The 10,128-nt window shown below is 39.2% G+C and overlaps 1 protein-coding gene and 1 pseudogene across 2 annotated transcripts in view; one reads left to right on the top strand and one right to left on the bottom strand.

Moving 5' to 3' along the window:
- The first annotated feature begins 2,671 nt into the window (after positions 1–2,671).
- LOC119469916 lies at positions 2,672–2,767 on the top strand (annotated as a pseudogene).
- A 329-nt stretch (positions 2,768–3,096) lies between these two features.
- LOC108298611 (mortality factor 4-like protein 1) overlaps positions 3,097–10,128 on the bottom strand; it is an 18,600-nt gene continuing 11,568 nt past the window's right edge. For both annotated transcript variants that reach the window (XM_037735850.1, XM_037735851.1), the window contains 5 exons: positions 8,817–8,842; positions 8,255–8,343; positions 4,941–5,042; positions 3,746–3,834; positions 3,097–3,343 (listed from right to left, as the gene is read on the bottom strand). In XM_037735850.1, coding sequence (XP_037591778.1) covers positions 3,112–3,343; positions 3,746–3,834; positions 4,941–5,042; positions 8,255–8,343; positions 8,817–8,842 — 538 coding nt within the window. In that variant the 3' untranslated portion in view covers positions 3,097–3,111. The remainder of the gene's footprint in view (positions 3,344–3,745; positions 3,835–4,940; positions 5,043–8,254; positions 8,344–8,816; positions 8,843–10,128) is intronic.

Genomic DNA, 10,128 nt, shown 5'->3' with positions numbered 1-10,128 from the left:
AACAAACATATTTAAAAAATCATCACTGGGCTGGGCGCGGTGGCTCAAGCCTGTAATCCCAGCACTTTGGGAGGCCCAGGCGGGTGGATCACAAGGTCAAGAGATCGAGACCATCCTGGTCAACATGGTGAAACGCCGTCTCTACTAAAAATACAAAAAATTAGCTGGGCATGGTGGCGCGTGCCTGTAATCCCAGCTACTCAGGAGGCTGAGGCAGGAGAATTGCCTGAACCCAGGAGGCGGAGGTTGCGGTGAGCTGAGATCGCACCATTGCACTCCAGCCTGGGTAACATGAGTGAAACTCCGTCTCAAAAAAAAAAAAAAAAAAAAAAATCACTGGTCACTAGAGAAATGCAAATCAAAACCACATTGAGATACCATCTCACACCAGTTAGAATGCTGATCATTAAAAAATCTGGAGACGACAGATGCTGGAGAGGATGTGGAGAAATAGGAACACTTTTACACTGTTAGTGGGAGTGTACATTAGTTCAACCATTTTGGAAGACGATGTGGCGATTCCTCAAGGATCTAGAAATAGAAATACCATTTGACCCAGCAATCCCATTACTGGTTACATACCCAAAGGATTATAAATCATTCTATTATAAAGACACAGGCACACGTTAATGTTCACTGTGGCACTGTTTACAACAGCAAAGACCTGGAACCAACCCAAATGCCCATCAATGATAGACTGGATAAAATGTGGCACATATACACCATGGAATACTATGCAGCCATAAAAAAGGATGAGTTCATGTCCTTTGGAGGGACACAGATGAAGCCGGAAACTATCATTCTCAGCAAACTGACACAAGAACAGAAAACCAAACACCACTTGTTTTCACTCATAGGTGGGTGTTGAACATGGAGAACACACAGACACAGGGAGGAGAACATCACACACTGGGGTATTTTGCGGGTTGGGAGTCTAGGGGAGGAATAGCAGGGGGGCAGAGGGTGGAGAGGTTGGGGAGGGAATAACATTGGAAGAAATGCCTGATGTAGGTGATGGGGGAATGGAGGCAGCAAACAACCATGGCATGTGTGTACCTATGCAACAATCCTGCAAGAACTGCACATGTACCCCAGAACTTAAAATGTAGTAAGAAAAAAAGAAAAAAAAAAGAATGGTACTAATATTAATATTCATCTAATTTTTTTTGATGAGCAATTTTTTTTTTTACATCATTCCAGCTACTTGTTACTAATATGTAAGATATTCTGGAGCCACATTAAGAATTACTAGTAAATGGTCAGATACGGTGGCTCACGCAGGTAATCCCAGCACTTTGGGAGGCCGAGGTGGGCAGATCACCTGAGGTCAGGAGTTTTGAGACCAACCTGACCAACGTGGAGAAACCCCATCTCTACTAAAAACACACAAAAAAATAAGCCAGGCATGGTGCCACATGCCTATAATCCCAGCTACTCGGGAGGCTGAGGCAGAACAGCTTGATCCCGGGAGGCAAAGGTTGCGGTGAACTGAGATCGCACCAGTGCACTCCAGACTGGGCAACAAGAGCGAAATTTCGCCTCAGAATTACTAATAAAACATATTTAAAATACTGTGTAAAATTTAATATCCAAAGATTACTGCCTCTTTTGGTGTCAAGTAAACCCAGCAATGTTCTATTCTAATGCTGTATTTAAATGCAGGGAAGAGGCTTAATGAATAAAGGTTTTGTGAAGCAAAATTTAAATTTCTGAATACAGAACTCTAAAGATTATTGTTATAACCCTCAAGACACAATTTTTTTTTTTTTTTAAGAGAAAAAGAAAGGCTCACTCTGTCACCCAGGCTGGAGTGCAGTGGCACAATCTTGGCTCACTGCAACCTCTGCCTCCTAGGTTCAAGGGATTCTCCTGCCTCAGCCTCCTGATAGCTGGGATTACAGGTGCACACGACCCCGTAGAGACAGGGTTTCACCATGTTGGCCAAGATGGTCTCAGTCTCCTGACCTCGTGATCTGCCCGCCTCAGCCTCCCAAAGTTGGGTTTACAGTCATGAGCCACGGTGCCTGGCCAAGACACAAATTCTACAGCAGCAGTTCTCAATGAGTGGTCCAGAGATCTCTTCAGCACCTGAGACATTTTTATGCAGCCTATAAAGTTAAAGCCATTTTAAATTATTGGCTTTTTCCCAAGTGTACATGAAATTTTCCTAAGGTTACATGATATGTGACAGTATCATTCTGATGACTAATGAACACACATATTTTTAAGTTTTAAAGTTTTAATTTCTAACATAGTAAATAATGATGATATAAACAAAAAGCTCTTTAGAGTCCTCAACTTTAAGAGAAAGGGTTTTGCTCTGTCTCCCAGGCTGGAGCACAGTGGTACAATCACAGCTCACTCACGGCAGCCTTGTTATCTTGGGGTTGGTCAGGTGATCCTCCTGCCTCAGCCACTCAAGTAGCTTGGACCACAGACATCCACCACCACGTATGGCTGCTTTAAAAATTATTTGTACAGACACAGTCTCCCCCTTTGCTGCCCACGCTGGTTTCAAACTTCTGGGCTCAAGTGATCCTCCCACCTCAGCCTCCCAAAGTGCTGAGATTACAGGCCTGAGCCAACATGCTCGGCCAGCAAATCTAACCAGTAACACTAATGTTCAAGGAACCATGAGTACACGTTAAAGAAAAATCACATCTAGGGCTCACTTTGTTAGCAAAAATCTTTAAAAATGAAACAATAAAGATTAGCATGGCCCCTGCCCAAAAAGGACATGTAAACTCATGAAGTGTTTCTTTTTTTTTTTTTTTAAGTCCCATCTGGATAAACAAGAACATTCAACAGCTGAAAGATACCAGGCAACAACAATCCTTGTTAAAAGTCCAATTAATTCAGAACAGTTGTGACAAAAAGGAAAGAGTAAAGAAATAGAGAACAGGCCGGGCACGGTGGCTCACACCTGTAATCCCAGCACTTTGGGAGGCTGAGGNCTGGGTAACAAGAGCGAAACTCCGTCTCAAAAAAAAAAAAAAATACATGATTTTTAAAACTCTTGCTCTTAAAGATTTTTTTGCTATTTAACATTCTAGATAAAAGTTCAAATTAAAATGGAGTCATGTTTTGGAAAGTTAATTATCTCTTATTCATTTAGGAAAGACACCCCCCCCCCAAAAAAAGTAAAATTATTTTCAACATGGCATTATTACCAAATAGTCTCAGTAGATGTGGCGCTCCATACACCTGGGACATGGGTGCATCAGGGTGATCTGCAAGAATTTCGGCATACTGTGGTCTCTCAAATTTGTACAGTAGCTGGGTACCCAACATTACATTGAAGTATTCTTTAATCCCTGCCACAACTTCATTAACCGCATACTCCCTGATAAATGAACAGAAATATTCCAAAACTGGTCAATGAAAAGAACTGAGATGGAGAATAATTTAATCAACCAATTTAAAGAATTAAGAGTTGAGCTAGTAACAATGAACCCACAGCTGAGATTTTTTTAAAAGGCACATGAAAGCAGCGTTTGACAAGCTTACATTTTCATATGGTTATGCAAATATTTACATGATAGCTTAAATTTTGCCTAAAATATTTACTATCTCTGGCCCTTTAAGAAAAAGTCGGCCAGCCAAATCCTACGTCAAAGCAGTGAAATTCTATTTTGCTAGTTTCTGGTGGTATGTTTCAGAGTCCATACAAATTTCAGACGATTTATTTAGAAACATTTTTTTTTTTAAATGTCTTTGAGTGTATCTGAAAGGTGTATATTCTTACTTATTATCTGTGTTTCCACGAGATTTCTTGTAATTTGCATAATCCTCAAGAATGGAATCCACATTCTTCTTGGCAGGAAGATAAAAGAGCTAGGAAGACAAAAACATGCTTGAATATAAGCACTCTTTTTTTAAAAAATACACCAGGAAAATTTTTACACAATTAAAAAATCACATAACAGTGTTTCAAATTAGGAAAGACACTATTCAGCACTTAAAACATGGACAATGTGGCCTAGAAACTTTTAGTTACAACAGTTTAATTACAAACAGTTTCCAACTTACAATGGTTTGACTTAATTTTCCAACTCTCTGCTGGGCTTATTGGGATGTAACCCCATTCGAAGTTATGGAGCATCTATATATTTAAACAGCCAAATGTGGCTACTGAGGCCCTACTGGACAGAACAGTACAGCTTTTAAAAAATATCAAACTGTCAGACACACATAACAGACACAAATGTGCCTTTGTGGTATTACCAAGTCATCGTTTACTGTTATGCATATTATTTGCTAGACCTAGTCTAAAGCATTAAAATAGTTATCTTTTTATCCTCTCATCAACATTGTCAAATAGGAGCTATTATTCCATTAAATGCAGAAACAAAAGCACAAAAAGGCTAAGAAACTTCTCCACGCTCACAAACAGTAAGTGATACAGCCACGGCTTGAATCTTCGCAGTTTAGCTGTAACTGCATAATCCTCCAACAGATTCAAATCAGAATTCAAACTATGTCATATATTGTATATGACTGATATGTCTTAAGTCTCATAATCCTCAAGCAGTCCCTAATCATCTCCCCCCACCATCCCTAACACTACCTATGCCATTTGTTTAAATAATAATTTGTCCTACAAAATTCTCAATTATAGAGTTTAATGATTGATAAACATGTCGCTCCATTAAACATCCTAGTTCCTGCAAATTAATAATAGACCCAGGAGTTTAGATTCAGGCTCTTTTCAGGGTCATGAATACCTTGCAGGTGGTGATAGGTGCTTTCTATGGCCTACCACTAGCAGTGACGAAAACACAGTAAACACATGCTTCTTTGCCTTTCAGAATTAGTTCCTGCCCTAGCAATCTCCAAAAATTAGTTACTGCCACCCTTATCATTACAAACTCATAAAAGCTTTTTTTTGCTAGCAAGAATGTATCACATTAGCTTAACAATCTGGGCAGCTTGCAATTTACCTGCTTTTGCCTGGTAATTAAGTCCCAGTCATCAACAAGCCACGGTTTTAGTTCTTCAGGAATCTTTACTTTAACTTCAACTCTGTTCATGAATGTTTCCTCCTATATAGAAATAAAAGAGTATTTAAAAACCCATCTTTATCACGCCACACACGCCAGGGTGGGCAACAGAGCGAGACACCATCTAAAAAAAAAGAAAATAAAACAAAACCAAACCCCTATCATTTCTTGCTAAATACTAAAAATGGAAGGGAGTTGACTTTTAGAGACACTACGTATAAATTCTCAAAGTAGCTAAGCATACAGCTGGAAGTGTCATTTTTAAAAACTGTAAATGAAAAAGACCACACACAGCTTTGCTGCTGGGAGAAAAGAATCTGACCTTGAACCATAGTCTATTTAGTGCATTATCACGTGAAGGTAAAAATTCTTCAGTAAAGTTCCTCTTGTTCAGGAAATAAAACACCCTGACTTGATACGTTTTAACTTAGTATTTTCATATTTATCACTGACATCAAAACAACTATTCCACACACAACCATCTTAAAGATCCATCCTGAACTCATAAAAGTAAATATATTGATTTCTGATAGTTTTCAAAAGCTGCCCCAAAATGCCTACTTTCAGATTCTACTATTTTTTATAAGCATACTACTGCTTTATAACTTCAGCTTCAGATATAAACTATGCCAGTTAGAAATTAAAATTCTAGGCTGGCTGCGGTGGCTCATGCCTGTAATCCCAATACTTTGGGAGGCTGAGATGGGCAGATCATGAGGTCAAGGGATCAAGACTATCCTGGCCAACTTGGTGAAACCCTGCCTCTACTAAAAATACAAAAAGTAGCCAGGTGTGGTGCCACGCACCTGTACTCCCAGCTACTTGGGAGGCTGAGGCAGGAGAATCACTTGAACCCAGGAGGTGGAGGTTGCAGTGAGGCATTATCACATCACTACACTCCAGCCTCGGAAACACAGCAAGACTCTGTCTCTAAACAAACAAACGTTTTTAAAAAATCATTGAATGTGAAATGTCAAGTAGTAGAACACATTCCATACAGACACAGGTCCAAAGAAGGTATTTATCATTAGTAAAGCAAAGACGATACATTTTTGCCTAGATTCTCAAGTTCATGTTGCAGTTTTAAATTTATTGTAAAATAAACGATTGCAATGAGAAAATTCACTTACAGAAACATATAAGTAGGAATTGAAAACTCTCCCCTTTCATCCCAACTCATGCCCAACTAAGATCCACTTTGGAAAGCCAGATGTTAACGCAAGGTTAAAATAATGTTTCTCTGCAAACAGGAAACACACCATACTTCTCTACTACAACTGGGCTGTTTTCCATTGAAAACATAGGGACATCTTTATCAGTAAGTTTAGGGTGACCTCATCCTTTTAATAGCTGCTTGTTTCAAATTCTTCACTATGATAAAAATGCCCTCCAAAACTTGTAGAAACCAGGATTGCCCTTCTCTCCATTTCTTTAAACATTTAAACCTCAGCCGACCTGATAAATGCTGCTTTACTGACAGTTTATAATTTTATCATTTTCTTTTTACATATTTTTAATGGTCCTTTGTGCTGCCACTACTGTAAATTTCCTTTCCTACTTTTCATTGGTTTGTTCATTACTTATTGAATAAGAATTGTGTATTAAAGGTACCAGCAATTTATCATACACGGAACACTACAACACCATGAAAATATTACATTTGTCCTTTCATTGTCTTAACAGTTTTAATTTTAAACTTCAGATTCATCTAGGATTTGGTACATGACAGTAAGTGGGAATTTAACTTTGTTTTCTTCCAAATTGTCAGCTGTCTTTATCAGCAATCTACCGGACTGCACTGCTTTCCCCTATTGCACTGAGACTCCCACTATGTATTTGCACTTATGTATATCGCTCCATTAACCATCTAAGCCTGTACCAATATAATATTTAATGTTGTGGCATCTATACTGCCAATCCCTCCCATTACACACTAATTTTCAAATTCATGTTTATAATACCAAGCACAGACTTACTTTAGGAAATCGTGAAGATAATTCAGTAATAAAGCAAGGCTTTTCTCATCCAGAGGTGTATAGGCCAACATTGCTCCAATTCGTACTGTTTAAACAAGAGAATTTATTGAAAGTTACATCCAAGGCAGCAGCCCTTTAACCATGTATTTTAATTTTGTGGGCAAATGCAAATTCCTTTAAAGTACATGATTTTAGTCTGGGCACAGTGGCTCATGCCTGTAATCCCAGCATTTTGGGAGGCCAAGGTAGGTGATCACTTGAGATCAGGAGTTCCAGACCAGTCTGGCCAACATGGTGAAACCCCATTTCTACTAAAAATACAAAAATTAGCTGAGTGTGGTGGGGGGCACCTGTAATCCCAGCTATCTGGGAGGCTGAGGCAGGAGAATCGCTTGAAACAGCAGGCAGAGGTTGCAGTGAGCTGAGATAGCATCACTGCACTCCAGCCTGGGCGACACAGTGAGACTCCGTCTCAAAAATAATAATAAAATAAAAATACATGAGGCCGGGCGCGGTGGCTCACGACTGTAATCCCAGCACTGTGGGAGGCCGAGGCGGGTGGATCACGAGGTCAAAAGATCCAGACCATCCTGGTCAACATGGTGAAACCCCGGCTCTACTAAAAATACAAAAAATTAGCAGGGCATGGTGGCACACGCCTGTAATCCCAGCTACTCGGGAGGCTGGGGCAGGAGAATTGCCTGAACCCGGGAGGCGGAGGTTGCGGTGAGCCGAGATCGCGCCATTGCACTCCAGCCTGGGTAACAAGAGCGAAACTCCGTCTCAAAANAAAAAAAAAAAAAAAAAAAAAAGGAAAAGAAAACAAACAAAACTTTATTTTCAAATTCATACCTTTGGAAATTATGAATTAGGAATGAGACACTTTGCAAATTATATATAAAAATTCTAAACTATTAAGCACTCATCCACATATGAGAAACTAATAGGCTTTCTTGGTATTTTTGCAGGTTAAACCATCATGTAATTTAATAAACCATCTAATATGACCCAATAAGTGTACCCAGTCTAACACCAAAGACATAGTCTTGTAGGTGAACATGAAGCTTACACAACAAATGATGATCAATTGGGTAGGTAAATCTAGAGCTACCAGGTGAAATAAAGATGTACAGAAACATGTCCTTTTCCCCGAAAAGAGAAAATGTTTAATTTTGGGAATTGACCATGTAAGCAAAGCTTATGGAAGTTCTATGATTATGTGATATAACTGAGACTAAAAATCCTAACACACTATTCATAAACTCAAGACAAACTCACATTTTCAACAGTAGGATCTACCCGGGCCCTTTTCTTCCGAGGAGGCTGAGGGGTCTCACTGGTACTGCCACCATCTCCATTTCCAGGTGCTGTAAATGTTGGGGGGGAGGGGTCTCATTTTAGCTAATTTAACAAACTCTTTAAGGAAAATAGTCTCTTGACACATTCTCCCTTTTCATTTCTCCATTACACAGCTGTTACCGGAATCTTAAGTTAAAGAATCACATTCCTACCAAAAATACAACTTTCATGAAGAGCTCTACCAAACATTTAATATAGGCAACATTTAACATCACTATCTTCCATTTATTTAAAAATCTTCTCAGTGGGAGTCATTAAGACTAAAGCAGATGAAAATAAATGCCCATAAGTTTCCCCTTGGTAAAAAGAGGTCTCTACTACGATGTACCTATTTTACAACACTCCTGTGAGACTCCATCTGAAAAAATCAATAAACATAAGCTTACTCCAAAGTTTCATACCTTTCAAAATAGTGCAACTCAAAATGTCAATGTTGTCACAAAGGTAACATAAATTACATCAAGAAAGTTAATATTCTTACTTTTCTGTTTGTTCTTTTTTGTTTTCCTAAAAGGAGAGAAAAAGAAAAAAATAATTATTTCCAGTAAAACTACTTTTGTTTCAATTTCCTTTATCAGGGTTAAGTTCACAGAGAAATGCTAACTTGGATAAAAGATAAGGTAGTAAATAGCTGGTTAAATTCCCATCTCTCTCCACAAAACACAATAAAATAAAATAAACCATGCCAGTGGCAGTGGCACATGTCTGTAATCCCAACATTTTGGGAGGTAAAGGTGGGTGGGTCTCTTGAGCTCAGAATTCAAGACCAGCCAGGGCAACACAACCAATCCTGTTCTCTATAAAAAAAAAACACAAAAAGAAAGTAGGCGAGGCCAGGCGCAGTGGCTCACACCTGTAATCCTAGCACTTTGGGAGGCCGAGGTGGGTGGATCACCTGAGGTCAGGAGTTCGAGACCAGCCTGGCCATCATGGAGAAACCCCATCTTAAAAAGAAAAAAAAAAAAAAAGAAACCAGGCATACTGGCACACGCCTATAGTCCCAGGTACTTGGGAAGCTGACACGAGACGATGGCTTGATCCCAGGAGGCCAAGGCTGCAGTCGGCTGTGATCATACCACTGCACTCCAGTCTTAAAGCAAACCAAGAACAATTTAGTAAACAACTTCCTTCTTCCAGGATTATATTTATATATGTTAAAGTACATGTTACATTATTAGGCCCACCAAAAAAAAAAAAAAAAGTGTCAAAGGTTAAAATTTTTTTCCAATTATTTAATATTTTCCCCCAGATATTTTTAGATTTGTGTATTTGTTTTATTGATTTTTTGTTGTTTTTGAGACAGTCTTGCTCTTGCCCAGGCTAGAGCACAATGGTACAATCATGACTCAGTGCAGCGTCGACCTTTGGGGCAAAAGCAATCCTCCCACCTCAGCCTCCCAAGTAGCTGGGACCAAAAGCACACACCAACACACTCAATGAATTTTTTGTTTTTATTTTTTATTTTGCAGAGATAGGGTCCGTAGTGCTGTTACCTAGACTTGTATACTTCTTAAATATCAATCTGCTACTCTATTCTCACTGGTCCGAACTTTGTTTCACTTTATTTCTTCTCTAAGTTATGCTCCTCCTTGTTCAACACTACACACTCCATATCCCATATTCAGGACAATGCTCAAGTCTGCGCAGCTTGATTACCCTAACAGGAACCTAACTCCTATCTACTTATGTACTGCCAAACGGAAAATTACTAATTGTGCTTTTTAATTTTAATTTTTTGAGATGGAGTCTTGTTCTGTCAGCAATCTCGGCTCACTACAACCTCCGCCTCCTGG

This window comes from Cebus imitator, unplaced genomic scaffold (assembly GCF_001604975.1).
Source record: "Cebus imitator isolate Cc_AM_T3 unplaced genomic scaffold, Cebus_imitator-1.0 Scaffold1015, whole genome shotgun sequence".
In the NCBI taxonomy this organism is placed as follows: domain Eukaryota; kingdom Metazoa; phylum Chordata; class Mammalia; order Primates; family Cebidae; genus Cebus; species Cebus imitator.
Note: the sequence above shows the minus strand (reverse complement) of the source record. Positions and strands in the feature narration are given on the sequence as shown.